We start from the raw sequence: 25,701 nt of genomic DNA, 5'->3' as shown, positions 1-25,701 counted from the left end.
AATTATGTATGTATGGATCCTGTACTGTGTAAGTGATCCTAAGTGCATACCAATTATATATCTAGTAAGAAAACATTCCCGTCACAACTATCCTGGTTTGGCTGATGTTTTTTTTTCTTTTAACAGTCCATTAGCCACTATGTTCACATATGAAATATTGGAGCTATTTTTAGCTTTTCAGTGCTAGCCTATTCTTTTAAGAACACCGTGGATCTTCCCCATTTCATATCATGCTCCCACTCTGCTGTCCTTGGGCACTGGTATAACAGGAATTTAAATGTGGAGGTAGGCTTCTCATATATAACGATGCAGGTTTTTATCATTCTGCAAAAACGTTGACCTTGTTTCTGTTCAGAATCATGGCTTTTCATCTCAGACATCAAACAGGATGAATATTTTAGCCATTTCCAATTATGCTCGTTTGTCTTTAAACGTGACAGGATTGCGGTCTGCATGGTGGACCAGTTTCTAGCACTGTGGTCTGGTGGTAAAAAGGTGCTGGGTTCAATTCCTGCCATAACATTCCTGTTATGTCAACTTGTGACTCTCTATGGCCCTAGGCATAAGTGTATGTGCATGGTTGTGTGTCTCTGTATATCTCTATGAAGCACTGCCGACTTGTCCAGGATATACCCCACCTTTCTCCCAAAGAATACTGGAGATTGGCACCAGTCTCACTGGTACCCTGATGGACAAGTGGTAGAAGATGAATGGATGAAAAGATTGCAAAAACTCATATCCCACCTTAAAAATAAAGTGGAAGATCCTTAAAGGTCAACATATTTAAGAAAACATCATACCATCATACTTTACCATTTGGCTGTTTTTTAATGGAAATATGAGCATACTTTTCCAAGAAACTATGAAGAAAAATCCGAAGTGAAAAATTCAATACTATCTGCATCGCCTAATGAGATTATTTCTTTAAACTTAGAACTAACTAGTAGATTTTTATGCAAAAATAGGTCATGCTCATACTTAAACACAGCCCTGTATAATCTATAATTTATACATATCATGCTACAGCCAGAGATCTCCAATTTATGTTTGTTTATTAATTAGTCTTTAAGTAGATTATTTGGCCAACTCTATGAAGTTCATCTCAGTTTTTAGAGAACAACTTTAATCATCTCTATTTAGGACTATCACCTGCTCTTATTAGACAGTCATAGAGGCTTCTCTTACCATGTCCAAGACCACATTGGAATCAGTTCAATGGAGATGGAAAGACTACCAAGTTAGATTAGTGAGAAATCTTTGGTTTAGCAGAGGTGACTGCAAATCTTATGTTTAATTGTTGGCTCTAAACCATTAAATGTCTTATAAAGCTGTGTTGTCAATGTGTGAACACAAATCCGACTGGTATGAGCAAATTTGGGGTTTTGCATTTCATGGATAAAACACATCTGTTAAAGTGATTTGGACTGGCTTATGGTGCTTTACAGATGTATTCACGGTGCTTCAACTTCTCTAACTTTTTTTTGTTTCAAGGCAGAGAGATTTGGCCAAAAATCAGCCTTAATTTTTATTTTATTTTTTTACAAATATTGTTTTTTCCGTTTTACATTTAATTATTCTTTGCATGACAAGCATGTACATTTTTCTTTAAAGGGATTCATTGTCTTCATGAAAATGAATGTGTGCTTATCCAGAGTCCATTGTTGCAAGACTTGACTATTGAGCATTAACTGTTGACTGTTGAATGGAAAGGTGCTTACAGCGTAAGCGTATGGGTACTTCTGGTAAGTTGTTTGGAAGGCAGCCCTTCAAAGGCAGCAAGGCCTCAAAAACCTATTCCTCCATTTACAGACTCTACCAAAACTGAATTACTGCCACCTAAATGGCTGGAGTGAATGTAATTTGCCAAATGTTGAATGACTTTTATTAAAATGCAACTATTCTGCAAATGTAACTGACTCCAAGTCCTAGTTACAACCACAGGCTTAAAGTAATGTATCAGGATTTTCGGTGATAGACAAAAAAAAATAAAAAAATAGGATGAAGCTATAAAATGGAATGAAAACGAAAGATAACTTTTCATTTTCTTTACAATTTAAAAAAGGTACACATCCACCTTAAGCCACATTTAAAACCTATGCAATCCAGTGCTCTCTATTGACTTGTCTTTTTAATTACTGAATAGGGTAAACCATGAGAGTAAATCAAGCTCAGTGTAAATACAGATGCTGTGTGGAGCTTTACATTTTTTTGAGAGCTTTAGTAAACAAACAGCATTATGAAGACCATAATCATGACTTTAGGTATCTTCCAAGCCTTTTTCAAGGTAGAACATACTGTACAAGTGCCTGCTTTCTACATAGAGAATTTTTAAATGTAGTCATTTGTTTAAAAAACAAAATAAAAATGAATAGTATTACCTTTGACTTACTGAAAATACACTTAATGTATGAGTTTGATGTTACAGTGTTTGAAACAAATTGGACTCGCAATTCAAACTGATCCCCTGTGAGCTTCAGCTACTTCAAGTATGTCTACACAAAACCCGCAGCATTACAATGACCTCAGATAATCTCCATGTGGTTTTCATGACCTTTTCAGAATCAGTGTAAATGACAGAAGAAGGAGTGCAGACTTCTATGAGCTTATATTTTCACAGTCTTGTGATGGCAGTTTGTCGATCTAATATTTGTATAAAAAAGTGAATAAACTGGGGAGTTTCATTTCATGTGTTTGTAATATTAAGCTATCCTCTTCTTTGTCTGGTCATTTTAACTAAGACAGTTTAAAATAGTAGTAGAAGAAAACTTCTGTAAGCACCTTTCATTTTGATCTCACAACCCTGTGAAGAATGTTATTGTCATTTTCCAAAATTTAGTGAAAATTGCATCTTTCAGATAGCAAAACATTTTTTTCCCACTTCAATTCAAAATTCCTAAATACATGATTCCCAAAGGGAAGTCAGCTGTTGTCATATTATGAAGGTTTCTTCAAAGAGTTTTTGTAGATGCTGATGGCTGTAGGCAAAAAGAATCTCCTGTAGTGGTCCATCTTACAATTGCTCTGGAGAAGCTTCTGACGGAAGACAGTCTGTCAGACCCCCTAGTGGTGTAAGGGAGACTTTTTAATATGTATTAAAAATACTTTGCACAATTTATAAGTTTTAGGAACTGATTTTTAATTTTTCTATTTTACTATTGCATGTATTTGGATTTTAATTTAATTATTTTGAGGCCTAATCAATACCATTGCATGGAAGTTACGTTGTTATGGCAATGTCAAGCAAACTAGTGGTCGCCGCGGTGTCCTGCTCGAGGCAGCAGACTAGTAAATTTGGTGGAGAATAAAACAAATACCTCAACTATGGCAATGAAAAGTGAGGAGACTGTCAGCGCACCTCTGATGGCAGAGTTGCAACGGCAGCTGGAAGCCCTTCCAGCCAACATCCAGTTTCAAATTTCCTGCACGGCGTTATGGTAATGAAACGTTCTCACATTCTGTGGCACTGGCCTGGTTTGCTACATAGCAGTGGCTGCAATATGTGGAAGACACAGATTATATTTTGTGTTTTGTTTGTCTGAAAGTCATACCTAGAGAAAAATTTAAGAAAGACAACCCTTTGTGAATGCCGGCTTTTCAAATTGGCGTAAAGCCACTGAAATTTTTTGTATTGTGAAGTGTAATTAATGGGGCATATATTCACCTGAGAACTGATTAATGATGTATGTGTGTTACAGACCCTGATTGCGTGCACTGAAGTGTATATGACAATAGAGTAGTGAATCTCCCACTATTTATTTATCTTTATTTATTGTATTTTAAATAGGCCTACAGGGTTATAGGTTATAAATTCTCAGCACACCCTCTTCAAAATTGCTTCCAGCTGCCCTGGTCTTGCACTCAGCCTGATGAAGAAGATCAAGGTTATCTGTGATGCTCTTTATTTTATGAAGAATATAGTTTTAAGATGAGTTTCTAAACAGACCCAGTTCAGCATATTTGTTTTCATTTATGCATCATTTATACACCTTGAAGAAAAAGTGCATATGATACAGTACTTAGAGAGTCAAATTATTCACTTCTATTGAAGTTTTTACCCTTTAACATTGAACATAAGGGTATCACATTTGGTAATATCTTATATTTTGACACAAACTTTTTAATAATTTTGGCAGAATGTGAAAAATATCCACTTTCGGAAGGTACTAAAGCATTCCACATGTTGACGAATTAAGCACACTACATGGTGTAGTAACATGGAGAACTGCTGACTAATATTTCTCATCTGTAATGTTTTCTCAGCTGCTTCACATATTGAAATCACATTGAGTGGCTGAGAGTGAAACAAATATTTAATTTATTTTGTGTTATACCATGAGAAGCTAGGGTCATTTTTTTAGTCAAGTGTATATTATTATATGTAACCTATAAAAGTCCTTCAGCAGTGCAATGTTTCCTCCATGTGATCGCATGTTTTCAGAAACTGGACTATTTTTCTTCTGTTTCTTAACAGTTTTTGGTGTAATATTTTCCCAGATCTGTCACAGCTGAACACTTTAATTACCCAAGTGCAGTCAATTTTCCAAGTATCATCTGTATATTTATTACCTGTGATGGTTAAGCCCAAAAATATGTATTTCCTTGGCATATAAAGGATTGATTTCACTAAGATATTTCCTTTGACTGGAAGAAATGTTAAAGTTTGGATTGGCAAAGCCAGAGTCTCAATTAGCATCTGAAAGAAAATATTTTGAAAGACCTAAATATTAGGGTAATTGCAGCGAGGGCTTCTTACCTTTAAACTGTCAAAGTGCAAGTGGAAACGTGCCGAAATCTGTACCAAAACTATAAGAAGGGTTTACTTGCTGTAATGCAATTAGTATAATGTGAAATATTTCTATTGTCTGAAAAGGATATAAATAACCTTTTAGATTCTATTTGTATAAAAATGCATAGCTGAAAGAAAAGAAGTATGCAATTGTTATGAATAATCCTTGGCTTAACTGTATATTTTAATTTTTGTACAGACTGAAAAATCAAACTATGATATCTGGTTGGTAATGGACAGTCTTGCACAGAAAGAAAGACTTTTGCTTTACAGAGCAGCAATAGACAATTGGAAATTTTTTTTACACCTTTTAGATTACAGTAGCACATTTTTGTCTGCATGATTTCTTTGTAAATGTGCACTCTCTCTGTTCTTATATCTATGTTTCATGCTCAAACCTTTCTAGTATCTGTGACTAATTGAGTTTATTCTGAATGGGATTTTTTGTTTTTAAAACTTAAAAAAATCTACGGTAATAAAAAATATTACTCATAGTATAAAAATAGAAATCATTTATCATTGTTTTGTGCTATAGTAAGAATTATTTACAGAACTTTTCCTTTATATATGCTTCAGTTCCAACCGTGGTTAGAAGCCAATTAGTGTTGTAGGACTTAGCACACTTTATGGTTGATTGTACTTGTGTGCAGTTGTATATGCATCTGAACAATCAACTTTTTGGATAAAAAAAATATGCTTGTTATTCACCGACCAAGGAATGAATCATCTAAATGAGTTTCTTATCCCTACATTTTAGAGCACAAAAGCAAAAGAATGGTGCAATGTTACAACACTAACAGATGTGAAGATTTTGCATCAAAAGAACTATAAGGCTGACAAACACATTGGACTTTAAAGTCGGGATTAGACTGTTTACTAATATTTTGTGACAGATAATTTGAATGTTATTTGAAGTAAATGGGAAGATGTGTTTTGTTTAGACTTGCAGTACAATAAAGGAGGCAAATATTTCTCTGTGTTTCATTAATAATGTGATTAATCACTTATACCAAAGAAAGAGATGCATGATTGTTATTTATTAAGATTTTTAGGTACATACTAAAAAACACAAGTATCACAAAAAAAGCAGCTCATAAAGCAGGATCCTATCAAAGTTGTATTCACCTCTATAAGAAGGCTTCTCTCCTAACTGTATTTTTGTCATCCTCTGTCATTACAGCTGTCATTTGCAGCGACAACCCCGGTTCTGGCAGACAAGAAAAAGTACCCCAACTTCTTCCGCACAGTCCCATCAGACAATGCCGTAAACCCAGCTGTGGTCAAGTTTCTCAACTACTACAATTGGAGTCGCGTGGGGACCCTCACCCAAGATGTTCAAAGGTTCTCAGAGGTCAGTTCTTTTTGCAGATTTTTTTCATAGATCTTTCTATCAAGCTAAAATATAACATTCTATAAGTTTTTATTGAAAAATGTCTTTAAAATAAATTTTGGGCAAGGCAGGTTTATTTGCAGGCTCGAACTGGGAACGATTTTCGGCCCTGGCATTTTTCCATCTGTCAAAGTCAAACAGTCAATCTCAAATGTGAAACACATCATGAATACACATTGTGGATTAAACAATCTATCTCCGAGCATCACACCACAACCATCACCAACACTTCTTTAATGTGGTTTTACTGGCTTTGGCTATTAACACGGACGCAACAGTGACTGCTGCTGCGTAACATCCACACTTGCATCCTAAACTGACAGGTGGGAAACATCCCAACCTGGCAACAATGCACATAAGACGGGAAACGTTAGCCTTTAGATGCTAAACCCCATCATGCACCCAACATATTTTTGCAAAATATTCAAACATAAATTCGCGAAATATCATTTCTATTTTAGTTCTATTATAATCTTGTTTATTGCAAGGATTTTACAGTTTGAAGAAATAGATAATTACACCATATGCCAACCATCACAAGGATGTGCATGACAAAGCAGGGCTATATATACTGCATGCATCATTTAGGTAGTTAACATTGCATTATGTCTTCAGCTCCTGGAGTTATTTACTCTCACAGGTAGGTGCTTCGGCTGGAGATTAAGTGTTGGGGCCGGTATGATTTAAGGAAAGCCGGCAAATGCTCTGTATCACAGATTACCAATACGAGCCTGTTTATTCTTATAGCACATGACATGGACAATTCAACGTGCTTTACGTAAAATAGATTATAAAATATAAGAAAAATAATGGTACAGTAGAAACATGAGTAAGACAAACAAATTGCACAGTCTGGGAGTTAGTTCCAGACAAGTGGAGTATAGGAACTGAATGCTCCTTCTCCATGTTTGGTTCAAGTTCTGGGTTTACAGAGTAGGCTTAAAGTGGAAGACCTGAGTGGCCTGGGAGGTTCAGAACCAGGCTGATGTGCTCTACTTTCTTAGTTCTGGAGAGAACAGTTTTGAATCAGCTGCACCTGTCTGATTGACTTTTAAATAACATGTGAAGGAGGCTTCTCAGTAATGCCACATATAACACACCAGGCACTACCCCTAGATTACCATGAATGATCCACAAATTTAGTAGCCATGATCTGATAACATTAACTTATTTAATTAAATATCGTATATTGAGTTTGTATGCACTAAAGAAGACACACTCACCTTCACATGCTCAATGCTTGAAGTTTTGTCAACATGGTTGCATGTCTGGTTTGTTTTCATGTTATGTTATCTAATAAGTGTTTAACCACTTGGGGAACCTATATACTAGATAGAATATTTAACCTTAAGCCTGAGATAGCTAGATTAACTGAGCGTGGAAAACACACAAATTGTATAAACATGATGGTGTTCAATGTTTCAGAAAATGTCCTTATGTTTTATCATTTTCAAATACCGAATACCTTGTATTGTTTATAGAATTATAGGGAGCGATATGCTTGGAGCTTAATTTACCTTATTTTTATTTTTTTTCTATGAAATATTCAAACAGGACTGTTTTCTAAATTTATGGGTAGTTTTGTTTATCTAACACAATTCATCAGTACCTAATACAATATAGTAGTACATCTTAAGCTAGCTTATCAGGTCTTTACAAATTGCACTTCCAAATAGGTAAGAGATTTACAGGCTGCATTAAAGTGAAGAAAAGTCTCTATTGTAAGCCTGAATTTATTTTATTTTCATTTAGATATATTTTTTGCCTTAAGCTGATTCACCAACTACAGGTACAGATACTACTTTAATCATTTATCATTTTACAATTATCATTAAGATGCTGTCAGTGTGAGTTGATGGCATTTATTTACATTAGATCATTAGTTTGTTGAGGTATTATGTTTTTCACAAGATAAATTAAGTTGGTTCCTTTATACATATTCAGTGTAGTAAGATTAACACAACTGCTACAAAAAAAAAGTCCTTAAAATGAGATTTCCTCTTTTATCTCACTTTAATGACAAATAAACAGACACCCAGTAAGAGAATACGGTTGTGTTGTAACTTTTTTTGGTAATAATTCATAACCAACCCCTAAGCTTTTACAGTACAAAGTGCCTCAGGCTTTTTACTGACCTGATGTGAAACTCAAACAGATTCAGGCAACAGTCTTTTATTTTTCAAACGTTATTGCTGCTTACTGATGTGTGATAGTAGTGTGGGAGCGTTATCCTAGTGGTTAGAGCAGTGTGCTTGTGCTCTGAGAAGGTTGCAAGTTCCTGGTTCGATCCATACAACCTGCACTCTGGGTCCCTGAGTAGGACCCTTAACCACTGATTACTCCCCAGGTACTACACAGTGGAAGCTCACTGTTCCTTAAGGGGATTGGTTAAGATGCAGAAGTGAATTTCTACATTGTGAGATAAATTATGTTAAATTGTTATTTCCATTATAATACATTTTTATGAAATAATCGTATGACCTTTTTAAAAGCATTTTTATAATCTGACAATTTTAGCTGTTGTTAAAAGTATTTGAATAATAGCTCCAAACCCCACCTGTTGATAATACTAGAAGATGCAGTCCTATGTAGATTTATAGATTTATAGATTCTCAACTAGTTGCTCTTTCTGCACTCATCTGCTCTCTGTGTCACTTATGACTCCTCCTTAACATTAAGTTCCTTGGTAAATTTATCTTATTGTTGGATTCTAATGATGCTTCCACCTATGTGTTTTCCTTGCTGTCTGAAAGTACCCAATTTTCATTATAATTAAATTTAAGCTCAAATCTGCTGCTGTTTGCATTTGACTTCTAATAAACAAACCACAAATAAGAAAAGATATTGCCATGTTTAAACCCGAGAAAAATAAGCCAAAAGTGATGAAGAATGCAGCTTTTAACAAAGAGTGATGTTGTTAGATTGGAATCAATGCATAACCCAGTTTTCTTCCATGACAAAATAGCAAAGTCTACAGCTTGATTTTGAGGTTATCAGTTAGAGATGAATGTGTTAATCATTAAGTGTGGAGGAGAAAGCTGAGACAAGTAATATCCAAAAGACTGGTTAATCAAACTCAATTTGCTCAGTCTGCTTGTATTTCAATACAATAGTATATAAGCACTTATGAAAAATGAAAAACCCAAACACTCAATATCGACGTTGTAAAGTAATTTATGCTCAGCCATCAGTTCTGCTCGGATGCCAGTGGCAGACATCATCTCCACTCCTCCAAAATAACTATCTTAGACATCCTTTTAAAACAACCATACTAACAACAAAAAACAGAGCCAAAGTAGTCTAGTTAATTGGATTGGATGAGCCATATAACGCAAACACTCATTGGTTAGCTAAAGGAAATCATCAGAAGCAAGCAGGTGTTCTTCAAACTGCAAAAGTGAATTGTCTATGCCATGCTACAATGTAGGATTCAGAAAAAGATGTCAAAATGTCTGAAAGGTCGGACACAGGCAAGAGCGTATCGGGAGATGGAGACTAACAAGACCTCCCTCATCCTTGGCCCAATCTCAAATAATTTTTCAAAATAGTCGAAAAATTGAGCATCTGGCTGTTTTTTTTGTTGTTTTTTTTTAAGGTTACTTCATACTTTTATACTTTAAGTAGTTTTTGGAGAGCATACTTTTTCACTTTTACTTAATTAAAGAGGTTGAGTTGATACTTCAACTTTTACCAGACTGTTTTTAAACTGCAGTATCTATACTTCTACTTAAGTAACAAATGTGTGTACTTTTGACTCCACTTTTAGCTACCGATTTGTTGTTACTATATTTTACTTTGACAAACCGGATCTTCTCAACCTTCATTTTCCTGTTGGATCTTGTTCAGAGGAGTAGTGGTGGATGTGGAACAGCTCTCATTGATTAACATGACTGCACAAGTGCTCACATTCTCTGTCACGGCAGTTACCCTCTCTACCCTCCCTTTTCATCTGATGGAGAACTATCCTCTATGCCTGCCCCATCTCGGTTCAGTTTTGAGATTTAACCCAAGTCAAAGTCCAGAATAAATAGCACATCTCCTTTTCTTGAGCTAATCATATTGACAATTTATGGAGGGCTCATTGCTGCCAATGTGGATTTCTGCTGTAAAGCTGTTAACGTATAAAGGGAGAGGGGGATTTGGTTTTTCAGTTCCAGAGGTTTCATGAGAAGTCTCATTGTGAATCTTGGACACACCAAATCCCTTTATTGCTCTCTTCCTGAAAAAAAAACAGGGGCTTAGGATGGGAGGAAGACAGACAGCCAGAATCACATCAGCCCACCATGAGATTGGCCTCTAATCCTGATATATAAATATTCAAGTATTCCTTTAACACCTCGATTCATGCAATCATCTGTCAAGTTTAAAGCTTTCTGTGATGAAGTTACTTTTGGAAAACAATGTCCAGTGTTTGGAATTGTTAAAAATATTATATACATTCAAAAATAAAGAAAAAACTAAGTTGGTGACAATTATTCATAATTTGGCAAACAGTTTGAACTGCTTAATATTTAACTCAAAATATTGAATTTGCTATCATAAAAATTTTATGCTAAGCACTAGTGTAAATAGTTAAGACGGTTGCAGATATAGTGATTTAACTGCTGTGTGGAAAGTGACACAGAAGGAATCCCTACTATACTTCTATTTTCAACACAAACATAACAAAACAAAGGCTAACATACTAAATATACATTAAGGGTAAATGTTTAGTATCTTTTTTTTTATCATGCAGAAAAACCAATTATGGAATCTGCCGCAGAATTGTTTAATTTTACTGCTGGACGTCCTAGCTTTGCAAAATCTGCCTAGAAAATGAAAACAAATTGGTGCAGTTTACTGTATGTCTTAAAATCCAACTATAAAACCACAATATTTACTCTTTCCTGGCAATGTCTTTCAGCTGATGCATATTTTCCAGATACCGGTAAATATTTCAATGTTATCATTGAACTTATTTTAGATGGATGGAACTGAAATAGTTGTAAATACCTTAACGTAAATCATTGCAGATAAATCACTGACAATAACCCCAGTTTCCAGCTCCTTTACAATGCAGTATTGATTTAAGCTGTCCGCTCTGTTGTTTTGTTGGTGTGTCTGTATGTTTTCTGTTTTAAAATTTCCCATTATGCATAACATTTTAAACACATGGGACTGGAGACAATCAGCAGCATTTCTATCAGATGATATAGAATTATAACCCTAAAAAACATCTCTAATCGTAAGCCTGGGCAGCTAAGATCAGGTTTTCTGTCAGCCAGTCAATCGAGATTCAAAACAACTTTAAACACTCTTGAAAATGTTGCATACTTGCATTCAGTTTTGGACATGATCTGAAAATGCATGTTCAGTCATTTCCAGTCATTTTTTTTTGTTTGTTTGTTTGTTTATTTATTTATTGAGGTCCTTAAGAATTTGTACTGATATATTGGCTTACTCTGTAGAAATACCAAAGAAAACACACAATGACAAACATGTCATCAATGCGATTTACGCAGAGTTACTATGAAACATCTGGAGAGGATAGAGTTATTTTTAAAATGATACTGGATATGACTGAAAACAATGCCTAAATTCCAATACCCAGTTATAAATGGCTTTTTTTTTCTCCTGTTCATCACAATAAAAAAATAAGCAGGTGGATTCAAATATTTCCATTTATAATTGATTCCATAAATGCTCTATGACTAACTGTATTAATTATGTACTGGTAAGAAAAAAGGTTGCCCAAACAAATATAACTTTTCTAGTGAAATAGGCTGTTTAATAATCAGTGATTTACATTTGAAAGCTGAATTATTTTGTGAGCCTCAGACTGTATCCATTTACAGTTGCATAAATCTACTACTCTATACAGTAAAAGAAATTATGGTAAAAATGTTTGTATCCAGATATTTAAGTGTAACAAAATAAGTTCTGGTAGACCTCTTAATGTCATACAATTATAACACAGAGACATTGGTAATATTTGTATGCAGATGTATCTATAAAGAGGTTTATTAGACAGAAATAAAAAAAATTACCGTTATTTTGATCATTATTATAGCAGCTAATCCTAATAATAAATTTAAAAATAAAAGTGTCAAGCCTATAATTAGATGTAAGCCATGCAAATAGTTTGCTTAAGAACCAGATGGACTCCTCTCCAGCCTCACCAATGGTGCTATGAGTCTAATTAAATAGTGAAAAAGCAATTATACAGGTGACACTTTAACAAAGTCATAAGTTGATGAATCAAAAACAAGCTAGGAAACAGAAACGTAAAAAAAAAAAAATGGAATCAAGGCTTTCACAGGTAACATCAATGCACCAACTTCTTTTCAAAATTATTAATTCTTTTGAAGGACCTCATCGGTGCTGTAGTTTGGACTTTTTTGTCTTTTTTGCCTCTAATAATAAAATACATGCTGAGTTGTGCTGAAAATATTATACAGCATACATTATGTATGCTTTATACATGGGCCTTTGTTAGTATTAGGAAAAACTGTGGTTAAGCAAGCTAAAGTAATAAGCTAAAGAATATTTTCTAACATTTAAAGCAAAGCAATGTGTTTATCAAGCAGCAGATGTACTTATTTTGTGTGGTTTGTCCATTACATTTTTTAGCCACACCACCATATAGCAGGGGTTGAATTAACAGAGATCAATATTAAAATAAAAAGGGAATATTCCCTTTCTAGGATATCTATAAAGAAATAATAAAAACCATCATCAGCTGTTGGAAATAAGTATTGCCATGTCATCCTAAACCTAAAGTATTTATACCAAAGAAACGTATGGTGTTATTTTGCTTTTGCCTTTAATTACCACTTCCTCATTTTCTTTCACTATTTATTTAGGTTATAGTGTCTTTAATGAGGAGAAAAATATTATTTTTATAAATTATGTTTGGTATATCAACATAAAACCTTGTCTAATCAAACGCCTTTAAATTTAAAATTGCAGAAATTAAGCAATGAAAATGAAGACAAAAAACATCTTATCTGAAGTGGAATTTTTGAAATGATTCAAATATTTTGCAGATTATAAATTAGTAACGGATATTCAAAAAGCCTTAAGGAACCTCATTACATTACAAAAATAGCTTTGGTCATAGAACCCAGAGGTGGCTAAAGACTTTTGCACAGCACTATGCCTCTCTCTTTTTTCATCCTGTGTCCCCCTGCTGCTCCTCTCCAGGTGGACTGCTCCCAAGGTTAATGTTATTTAATTCTTGTTAAGGATTCAGGCGGCAGATCGCACGTCCCACATAAACACCTACAGTCTGGTGTCCCCTGGGAAAATAACCTGTAAGCTAAAGTCATCACGTCACCTTTTCTATTTTTAGTCCACACTGAAACCCACACTTCAGTACACATATTGTGTTTATAGATGGTCACTAATGTTCCATTAATGGGGCATTTGTGGTTTATTGCAGCAAGTGATGAGTATGAGTGAGGGGCAGGTATTTAAAAGTATTAAAATCCCTATTCACACAACACACGTCCTCTAAAACATACACACAGCAATCAACATTATTGAAATTGCCAGACAAACGGGGCTCGCCCTGGAACACGACAGCAATCATCAGTCAGGCAGTCAGATGGCAGACCTGACTGAGGGAGGGATTAGGACTCTATCCTCTGCCTGACTCCCTCTGCACACGACGAGTGTTTAATTATACTATGATCACTGATAAATGTAGCAGAAATTACTGTCTTAGTACCCACTCTATTGCAATTCCTGTCTTTTTTATTGCCTTTCATAGAGATCTTCCAGTTGACTGAACTGTTTTTCCTTATAAAGGCCTATGCATGTTCTGTGAACCACAGTCTACATTTATTCATTTAGGACATTAGGAAAGGAAGTTTAGGGTCATGAAAACAGACAATTTGAACAACAATGTGTCATGCTAGTTTGTAAAAGCACCAGACTAGCTGTACAGTCTGCTGGAAAACTAACATTTTACGCTAGATTGTATGGTATTTGTTGTATTGACAACATATTGCAAAAATAAATATTTAATCAATAAAAACAGAGTTTAAAAGCACACAGTTTAAACCAGATATGTACATTAAACAGATTTTTTTTTAAATCTTTTTTTAAATGCAGATATGCATTTAAGCACAACTAAAATCTCTGCCTTAATTTGGTTAGAATTTTCAAAGATGTTTTTTTGAGTAAAAGCATGCATGCCCAGAAGGAAAATACGCTTATTTCTATTCTATATGTGATGCCTAGGATATCCACATTGCCCCAGACAATAGCGGATGTTATTATTATGCAGTAAAGATGCACATTTGTTCCCCATCAACTATTTTTTTTTTTTTTATCCATCTGTCTCTTCTGACTCAGTTTGCATCCAGGAGAGCACAGATGTCCCGGTTGTTTACTGTTTTTGTGGCAGAAACAAGAAAATAAAATCCATAAGAATTTATTTCCCGAGATCCACGTGTCTCTGTGTCGTTTATTTTTAGTTACGTTTTCTTCGGCAGGTCTGATTGTGGCTGTTTTGGAATATAACCACCATCTGTGTGTTGCTTCATTGCACCTTAATAAACACTTGGCTGACAGATGCCATTCCTCTCTTTTCCAAGCATGTTTTCCTCTTAGCTCAACTTCAGCCAGGCGGATCAGATCAGCACTTATAATAACACAACAGGACGCTTTAGCTTGTCTATATCCCCAAACAAACTGTTTCTCAAGAGCAAAACCAAGTTATATTGATCCATCTGGCCTTCCTGTTGTTTCAGCTCAGCGCGCTCTACAGTGGAGGTAATATCAGTACAAGATTGAGTGATGTTCAGGGTGATTTAGATATCTCTCCGGGGCACCAGAAGAAGACACAACTCAGACATAGACATCAAGAGCCATGAGGGAAATAAAAAAAGAGGTCCCTGCTACTTACTCATACTAACAAAGCAGCAAACTTGTTTGTATCAACAAATTTAAACATTTAATTAAGGTGGTTATTAGTTATTAAAGGTATTCATTTAACTGATGTTGCTTTGTTAGTTGTTAATGTATCTTGACATTGTTCATTACAAAAAATGCTTTTTCCTAAGATGGAAATCTTGTCGAAGGGTTTTCTTTAAATATCCAAACAAGTTATATTAACCAAGGATAACATTAACAAACAAAAACAAAAATTGGTGCCAAAGTTTAGGATCCAGATATTCAATTTGCCCTCAGTGTTGTGGATTCAAAATAGTTTATTGTTATCATAAATCTGCTTTTTCTTACACAAATATAAACAAATGTTATTTTATTTTTTCCCCCCCGAGTTTAGCTTTTCCGAAAAAGTATTATTTTCTTCAGCTCTTTATTTGATTTTGATGTGTCCAGTGAAAATAAGAATTAAGTTCCCTTATCTTTATTTATAACAATGCTGCTTATTTATATGTTTTATTTTAACCTTTGTCATCCGGTATGGTATATGTTCCTCTACGTTTTTTTTAGTGGGCTGGGCCCTTTGAAGGAATTAGCTCCATAACTGAGACACCCATCATCCAACTGGGACACATAATGCTGCCAGTACCAGGGGATTCCTCTCTTCTACAGGGAAATGGAAAGCAGTATTGATGGAAGATGATGGACACAAAACTAGAAAAAACTTATTGGAAGTTGCAAAGGACTTGAGACTTGGACTGAAACCTGTATCCAGAGCTTAAAAATAGCAAGTTGGATCTGAAACTATTCATGTGTCATTTGTAATCTAGCCTCAAACCCCATTCTATTTCAGTACTTAGAAATTGTACAGACTCTTTTCATCGAGGAAAATTTAAATTGAGACAGTGTCATAGGAAACGTTAAGGCACTCCTATAAAAGACGTTCTTCTGGAGAAGATTATCTTACAAATACCTTGGGGGGACTAGATCTTTCAAAGTTAAGAACTGTTTCATCAAATACTTAAAAATGGGAAAGGTTTAGGGAGTAAAACAAAGGAAATCATTTGGTACATATGCATTCTTAAATGCATATGAGTTGTTGGTCTGTTGTTTTGAAATTCATTAAACCAGCCAATATGTAGTCAAAGCCATTTAGGACACATGAATATGTGAGGGAAGTACAGAACAGAGACGAATATAGAGCAGTCATGTAGGACCTTCATCCGTTAGCTGTACTGTGCTATCACTGCCAACTGTGCTTGGCACGCACATTTGAGAACAAATACCCACTGATGTTTCAGGCTGTCCCGAGTGCCAAGCTCCTGGGTGGGAGCAGACTGATGATAGCTGCAGGGCATGGCCTAAGGAAATCAGAGAAATCTGATTCAAGACATAGCGAACAGAGTCTGTGAAACTCAAATACAAAACAACAGATGTCTTCAAACTGCATTTACATTCCTGTGATGTATCATACTGAATAAGTGGAGGATACAAGATGTGTCAAGCTAAAAAAAATCAATACACCATGTGTAAAAACACTGTTATTTCAATAGATGACAGATGCATTATTATTTAGCTGGTCATCTCCTTTATGTCAGTCTTACCTAATAGCTGATTTGAGCCTGAAAACAAATCTAGTCAAAGATAAGCATAAATGGATATTCTTGAATGACTACATTCTTTTTAGGAGAAAACCAATGGCCATGACAGCTTGCATGCAAATTACATTATTGTCATTTGTCAACATTTCAAATACTTAATTATGCACAAACAAAACAAACAAGTAGTAAAAATCAATGTCCAAGAGCTGTTTGGACTCATATTGATTCAGGCCTATCATCACAGTGGGACAACTGCATTACTTTATTAGCCTATTACCCTAAACTCTGAATCAGTACATTGATATATAAATAGAGTGGTGGCAAATTCAAGCAGCCAGAAGAAACAACTAAGATCCCTGTTCTTTCATGTTATCATCTACAAAACATCAGAAATGCCTTCTTTAATAAAATGTACTCATAATGTAAAAAGCAGAACCTACTGTAACCTCAGTAGCCTACTGCAGAAGCTCATAACTTTTCAACCTCTGTCCCACAAAACAGTATCAGCATGCACTCATGACCCAGACAAGTGGTTTAGTATGCAAACATTTTTACAAAGTATTCTAACTATGGATATAATAATCATACTTACTGAATCCATCCATCCATCCATCCATCCATCCATCCATCCATCCATCCATCCATCCATCCATCCATCCATCCATCCATCCATCCATCCATCCATCCATCCATTTTTTTATTTTGTAAAGGATATCAATACCTACAACCTCCAGAGGGGATCTTCTATCCTACAATATTTTGCAATCTTGTTGTTTTACAGAATAGATTGTTTAAAATAAATACGTTTGAAAGCAATAGTAATTTCATACTTAGTGGTATTTGAAACGAGATTGCAAGTAATTTTGATTCAGATTACATTTTCCTGAAAATGAGGCTTGTTTTTAAGTTTTTGGCACATTTACTCAAGGTCAAATTCACTTTGGGCTTATTGGTTATTTTTATCTTATGCATTTCTTACAGTCAAGCATCAACCTTCTGGAACAAGAGGTGTTATACCATATAAAACTGCATTTCCATAAATGATCTCTGTGGTATGCCACTGGAAATACTCTTTTAAACCCTAAAACACACATCAACACTACAGATTGAGCCCATGTAAGAATAAGAATTGCTCAACAGAAATTGTATTTCTAAAAAAGACATTGTTTTACACATTTTTATGTAAATGTTGACAAAACAAACTTTACTTTCTACTTTTCTCACATTCTTTCTCTTGTGTTGATTAAATAAACAAATCTAATCTTATTCTAATTTCTCTTGCAGTCACCGTGACTGATTACATGTGTAATTCCTTTTGAATCTCCTGATTTGTTCTATCAGCTTGAAAAATGCAACAGAAGTGATTGGCCTGTGGAGGTGTTGATGTTGGAATTGCTTATTTGTTGTTATCAGAATTTCATTTGGATATGGCAACTCATGAAAGTATTTGTACTTCTAAGGCCTTTTACAGCATTACATATACAAACATGAGTATATTTTATTGGCATAGAATACTACATACACGAGGGGAAATTCTAACAGTGTACACGAGTGATATAAACCCCATAGTGAAAGATGGTGGTGTTGAGATCAAAAGTCAGTGATGTAACCGGAACGACTGCCCTCTGAAGGCACACCCCTCTGACGGGGTTATTAAAACAGACTATTTCCTGTTCAACTTCCTGGTTTCAGGTGCCGGTGGCCGGGAGATGCCTAGACTGAAAGCTTCTCAGCTGAAATCTACGCTAAGTAGCAACAAAATCCCTCCAGAGAGGTCTGTGCTTGCTTGTCTGAGTCAGACTACGTTTCCTACGATTCAGAAAGAGGTGATCGTAGTGACCGTCTTTTCTTAGAGCTAATCCAGCTCTGGTCGACCTAAATCTAACTGCCGAAGGAGCCACAGCAGTGCCCAGTTGCTGTTTGCCGAGGATCAGTTAGAAGTCGCTGACCTATGCCATACTGGTCCTGCCAGAATTTTTGTCTACCTCATCTAATTCATCCCTGAGGAAGCAGTGAGTGTTCTCACTGCATAAGGCATGGGGAGCGTTCTGGGGTTAGGTTCTCGCTCAAGTGACCGTCTGAGTCTTCATCCTGCAAATTTGCTGCTTCTCCAAGATGCAAATACCCTACTTCTTAACTGTTAAATTGTTGCCAAACTTTAAAAATGGTAAATGCTTTAGTTGAAGTGCAAACGAAGGTCTACACACATTCTCCCCAAGACTGTTTTGCTGTAGTTCTTCATAACAGTGATTGAGTCAAACAATGTGTGAACACAGAAGGTAAATCTGTGCAGCATATCCTGGAAGGATATGCTGCACAGATTTTCATTTCTGCAAACCTGGTCATTGACTGGGTTTTTAATATGCCTAAGTATGTATTGTATTAACATCTACACATAAACAGTTATGGGGGATTTAGTAACTGATTCGATTATCAAAGCCACATTTTTGGCTGAGTTACTTTTTTGAATATTTATCCAAATGAAATCAATCAATAAGTTTCAGTTTTACTTAAAGCTTATTTTAATGGGGCCAACTCCCATTGTTAGGTTTACTTGCAAACTAAAATAAAAATGTAGAAATTCTAATTCATTTCAATTCAGTTTAGTTTATTTACATAGTGCCAATTCACAATGCCTGGATGTGCTCGAGGCGACGGTTCAGTTCCTCACTTTTCTTTTCTTTTTGGTTGTTTTGTTTTCATTCTGTGTAAGCAGAATAAAACACACCACTAAACAAGCTTCGCCTATCATACTGTAATAATCTATTATACAGCTTGGATACTTCTAACTTTGAGTAGACGCTTTGTAGGAGCCTCTCACCTTATGTCACCTCTGCCAGAATTCAACTGTGATTGTATGTAATAATCTTAAATTGTGACCAATATCTCCTCCCTCTCTTTTCTCACAGGTGAGGAATGATCTGACGAATGAGCTGGAGAAGGCAGACATTCAGATAGCAGATACAGAAAGTTTCTCCAATGATCCCTGTGTCAATGTAAAAAAACTGAAGGTAAGTTTAGCTCTACCATTACAAACACTTTATCAACACTATTTACCTTATTAAAGAGATATTTTTTAAGTTTTAAACTGAAAAATATTTTTTACATATATTTGACACTTTACCACTAAAACATAATTTGATGAGCAGATTGACACCTCAGTGGTTCAGTGCCGATGCATCTATAAGCCTGATGCTTTTTCTCCCTAAATGTACTCCGGGTTGGAAGTTCCTGCACTGTTATGTGGACATGACATCAAATGCATCCATGTTAGATGGGTCCATCCTAGCAAAAAAATGAAGCGTGATAATCTAGATCAATTTTGTGTATACTCAAAAGAGACCGGCATCCAGCTCAACTCAGACACCAATGCAAACTACATGTAAGGTTAAAAAAAAAAAAAAAAAAAAAAAAAAAAAGAAACCTTGTTAAGTACAATGCGAGCTACGAGAAACGGGCAGAACAGTGCTACAGTTCTGTGTATTGGCCATAGGTGGCAGTATCATTATAAACTTTATAATACCTCTTTAAAGGGGTCATAGAATGATTATATAGGGTATTTGGTGCTGGTCCTTAAGGTCTCTGAATAGGGTGTGTAATGTTGATTGGGCTGAAAATGGCATATTTGCTGTTCCTTGTGCCCTAACGCAAACCTGGTTAGAAGCCCTAGAATGAAACGACAGGTTTTCTTTCTCATGAATATTTAGATGAGCTTTGTGCTGATTGGTTGGTTTACAAGTTGCTGAGCAAAGACTTTTCATACTTTTATTACTTTTCATAACTAAAAAAAATGTCCAATTCGAATTTCTAAATCGTCATGGATTTTGGTAAAGCAGTACCGAGCCGTGAGCTCTGGGCTGGTCCGGAAACTGCGGCAGAAGGGGGGAGAGAGCCAGCATCAAACTTTGCAGGGTTCTTCTGATAAACAAAAATAACCCATGCCTGTCAAGTCTTCAGATCCTTGAGAAGACTGTGAAAATGTTCTCCTTTCTCCGTGCAGCCTGGAACACTGCATTTATGCCTATGGTTCTGGCTCCTTTTCGATAGAGAAACTGCCTGCTTTGTAATTCTTGTAGAAGTGAACCTAACCGTAGGCTAAACAGCTAAACTGGTGTCTTACATCTACCTCTATTCATGTTCTTGGGCCAGTGAGCCAGTGGGCTGGTCTGTATGTCAATTACGGGGCGTGACAAAAGTACAGGCCAGAACTAAATAAGGCAACATCCCTGAATTGACGTCAATTCAGTGTTTCCTTTGAATTTGCACGTTTTATTGTGGAAGTTTAGAACTGTGAGATTTGCAGAGAACAGAGGTGTCAATGGGGTTTGAACTTCTCTATACGTCCATTTCACCCACTGAACTATCGTTATTCATCTTGATAGCATTAGCTATTTTATTAGATCAGAGTTGTTTCACATTCAGGATTTTGACATGATTAATCTGAAGTTTTATCTAAAAAGTAATTAGCTTTAAAGGGGTTAATTAGCTCTTATTATAACATGGATAACCTCTTACACTATATTCACTTTTGGGTGTAAAAGAATAAATGCTGCTGCAAATGTCATTGAAATAAACAGCTCTATTCAACAGTATTTTGGAATATTAGAAGAGTCAGAATGTCACTATTGAAGAAGAATAAGTTACATTGAGAATGTATCATTTTGAGCAAACTGGTCTTGTCTTAACATTAAATGCATGTAATGATGGCATTTGGTCTGATTCAGTGTTTAGTGATCATATAAAATGGAATCTGTTTCTTAAAGCATGACATTTTCAGCTCATATCACCAACTTAAGCTACGTCAAAAAAATGCAGATCACGATGTTACCACAGAATCTTTGGCAGAATGTTTGCAAGTAGTGGCCTTGACCCTCTGACATTTCAAAAGTGGGATTATCACTCAGCATACTACAGTGCATTAATTTCTCAATCCTAGCTGTGTAATGTATTATGTTTTTTTTTTTTTTTTTTTTTTTTCATTTGTTAGGATGGATAGGAGACCCTCAGCATATCCAGAAATAGAGCACTCTGTAATGGTTCAGCTGAAATATTTAAAATACAGACACAGAAAGCTGCTGAGGGGAATTGCAGGCATCCTCCATATTCCTCTTTTTTTCAAATTCTGTGCTTCGCATTTATTTCATCTTTTTAGTTTTCTTGCATTATAAAGAAACAAAAAAGAAAACACTAGTAAAACAAAAACAAAAAAGTAACCAGTAATTGTTAATTTGTTATTCAGAGCATAAAATATCAGTAATTGCTTTTTATATTCTCTGTTTTCTCTATTCTTGTGACTGATGACTAGTTTGGACACTTGCCTTTAAAGTGTAGATCTATATTTTTAAACAGAAGATTGTACATTTACTTATTATCTATACCTTAACTGTATATATTGGTATTAAAATATGGTGATATCCATTATAGTTCCAGCCAATGGATTTTTCTAATTTCATCTCTCCAGATCTCTCTCTGGGATTGCATGTTCTCCATCTGCATGTTTGAGTTTCCTCCAAGTGCCCTGGTTTCTCTACTCTTTATAAACTGACTTGGGAAAGGAATATGTGTGAATGTGGGTTTGCTCTGCTGGAAATCTTGCTAATCCAACCTTGTTCGTCTTTAATTTTTCCTTAAAGACCACTGGATTAAGCTCTTCTAGATGACTAGCTAGCATTCAAGTTCACACTAGCCACTACTTGTTTTGAAAAGATGTGCTTAGTTTATGCTTCTTTACAGTGTTATAATAGTATAATTCTTCCGATTTCCAATAGATGCCAGAAAACCTATAAAAATGTATAGAAGGAAGAAGTTGGGGGTTTTGGAAGAAGTGCCATTTGACCAGTGACTGACCTGTGAACCAACCAGTTTGACTGAGGACATACAGGACATACATACCTCCATTGTTAAGTGTAAAGATTAAGGCAGAGTAACAAAGCTATTAGGCAGTTACACCTTAGAGCTGACATGACTAAAACTACTAAAACACTGCTTCTTCTTGCTAGAGTTTAATAATCAGTGGTAACAAGAAGAATTATTTACAGAAGTAGAACACCTTCACAAGGAAGCCTCCGTTATTCTAGCTTTATGTACTTGCTGTTCTGTAAGGCACCTACTTTCTGTCTGCTCTTAAACCTTCATTCTAATGCAGTGGTGCATATCCTGTTTAATAGTAGAGCACCACGACCTTTTCTCTGGTGACACAGTTAACATGGAGGTTGAATCCAGGCTATTGTACAGATATTGCTCACCAACAAGATAACAATTTCTTATTTTCCCATGTATTCAAGCATAAGGAGAAGTGTACAAGTCTAGCCTTAAGGAGATTAAGTATATTATGAGAAATATCAATACCCATTTATTTCTTTCAAGTGTGTATAATATTTTAAGGGACAGTTGTACTTAATAGTGTGTTTATGATCAGGGTGCGCAATTAACAGAGTGTAGTTGTGCAGGGGGAATTTACATTATATTAGCTGTGGTGTAACACGCATCCATTTTCTGACGCCGCGACCCCAGCAGGGCTGAGCTGTCAATGGAAAAGAGGCGGGGTACACCTTGGACAGGTCGCTAGTCTATCACAGGGCAACACAGAGACAAACATGACAAACAAGGATTCGCTCACACACTCACACTTAAGGAGAATTTAAAGAAGCCAATTGACCTAACAGTCATGTATTTGGACTGTGGGAGGAAGCAGGAGTACCTGGAGAGAACTTACACATGCTATTTGCTACACAGAACATGCAATCTCCAGGCAGAAAGACACCAGGCCGGGAATTGAACCAGGAACTTTCTTGCTGCAGGGCAGCAGTGCTACCCACTGCACCACTAAATTGTAAGATCAACTTCACATTTCTGTGCTTTCCTACTGAGAGAAGGAAGGTATTTGCCAAATGACTTCATAAATTTTAGCCTTTTTCAGCTACCAGATGGGTGAATATCTGTAAGTACAGACAGCCTGTTGGAGCTTGAGATTGCTATTAGTTCAGTGCTAAGATTTTCAAGAAGCAGGTGCATGCTTTTTTCCCCCACTCTACTACAGTGCTTTTATGTTGAACTTTTAAAAGGTCTCAAAAACTGGTGCAACCTTAGCTTCACTAGTGATCACTATTACATGTATAGTGCAGTCATTTTAGGTTATTATTTATTTATTTATGGTTGTTTTTTGCCAAGGCATGTCAGGCATCATGCCATCAAAACAGGGGCTTCTTATCACAGATGCTGGTTCCAACCCAAGTGCTTTTAGACCTTCCCCTCTAAATAAAGATACTAGATAACTGATACCCTGCCAATATAAATGAATGGTTGTTTCATTACGTAAGAAATATAAGATAAATTACACTTTACTTTCTTTAGCCATCTTGCAATACACAAAAGGGCAAATGTCCATAAAAAATATTTGAATGTAACATGTATTACCAATTTAAACAGTTAATTTCCCTGAGGACAACTGAGATGGTGACATATTGCATTGCAGCACATCCACTATTTCAGATAGAATTTTGTTTTCTATCATTTTTACAAGTAACATAGAAAGGCATCACTACCTTGCTCTCATATCTGTATTTTTTGATTTCTTCATAAGGCCCAGCATGACCATAATATTGAGATATAGTAAATATTTGTTGGAGGTTCTTAGATCTACAGACACCTAGAATAAGCTTAGAACAAATGATTACACTCTTGCAAAATCAAAAAAGTTTAATCATTTTATAAAGTATAAAAAAAATGTAAGGCACCTATGCTAGCCCAAATAGTCCAAAGACAGAGCAACAGTCTCACTCTGGAGGCACTGGACAGCTTAAAGGACCTATTGACTCTGTTCTAGTTATATATGCCTGCAGGTTAAGAAGTATATTTAAGCTGAGATTTGTTTTAAAAGCAGCTACTCTAATAATTTGTAGCCATAGCTTTGTAATAACCGTTCCATATTCCCATCTCCCAGAGTAAATATTTGGTAGTTTTTGCTCATCATGTCAGTGTTATCATTTTAAAATGCAGCTCTTATTGTTTGTAGAAACAACACAGCTTTTAATGGACTTTTCCTCAAGCTCACAAAAGACCCATCAATATTACAATATTTATGCGTTTGTGTTTAATAAGCCTTAAAGGCCTGATTGTGCACAAGACCTGAAATATTACTCAACTCACAATCACAAATTAATCACATTCATAAAGATACAAATAACCATGTCAAGGATGAAGCAGTCAAGGCTGCCCTTAACTCTACCCTCTCTGGGAACAGTAATTGTTACAGTTATATAAATGCTTGAGCAATGAGGGTAATTTGGAGCCCTTCGGTGCCAGAGTCTATCTGTAATGCTCTAATCCAACACACTCACTCATGCCCTTGCCTACAACTATGCACGCATTTCTATTTGTTAGCAGACAGGCTTGGGTTTTCACTCAGCCTGTGGCTCTTGGCTATCACTGGAGTCATTTGGGTTAAGTGCCTTTCCTTCAGGGAAGAGCATCACTGTTGAGTTGCCACTGGCATATGTCTTTCCCACACATCTACATAGATACACAAAATAATGCAAAGCACAGCGTGGCCGTACCCAGGACTGTTACCTGATCTTTGTTAATTTAAAAACACACTTTATGTAAATTGTTATGCAACTTGCTCTGTGAAGACATTTTTTGGCTCCTATGAGAAACCACCAGAGATCTGGTGAAATTAAGATGACAGTGATTAGCTGCACCCTCTGATCCAACGATGTTCAACATATGGTGGACCACAGCCTAAGGGATAACCTAATGAACTGTATTTGTAATTGTTTCCTTTTATCCAGACTCACAGGAGTGGGTACGTCATCGGTTAACTGAATTTGTTGCTACTGCATCTTCTTTTATTTCTTTCAAAATCACATTCAAAAATTTTTTTAAACAAACTTGTTTTTTTTTTTATCTGTATTTGATGATGTCAGAAAGATTTGTTTTTACATTTATTTAAAAACATCATGCCTTTTTTTCCCCTTTAGCAGATTATAAGATTTCTAAATCTGTTTTAGATTTCTTAAACAATATTTCAGGACCTAAATTCATTTGAAAGACTT

General features: G+C 35.6%; 1 protein-coding gene across 1 annotated transcript in view; it reads left to right on the top strand.

The window, feature by feature from the left end:
• The window catches only part of gabbr2 (gamma-aminobutyric acid (GABA) B receptor, 2), a 271,798-nt gene that overhangs the window by 112,312 nt on the left and 133,785 nt on the right, over positions 1-25,701 (top strand). The window contains exons 3-4 of the mRNA XM_038288754.1: positions 5,967-6,137; positions 19,558-19,659. Coding sequence (XP_038144682.1) covers positions 5,967-6,137; positions 19,558-19,659 — 273 coding nt within the window. The remainder of the gene's footprint in view (positions 1-5,966; positions 6,138-19,557; positions 19,660-25,701) is intronic.

This window comes from Cyprinodon tularosa, unplaced genomic scaffold, assembly GCF_016077235.1.
Source record: "Cyprinodon tularosa strain WSP-4 unplaced genomic scaffold, ASM1607723v1 ctg26, whole genome shotgun sequence".
In the NCBI taxonomy this organism is placed as follows: Eukaryota; Metazoa; Chordata; class Actinopteri; order Cyprinodontiformes; family Cyprinodontidae; genus Cyprinodon; species Cyprinodon tularosa.
Note: the sequence above shows the minus strand (reverse complement) of the source record. Positions and strands in the feature narration are given on the sequence as shown.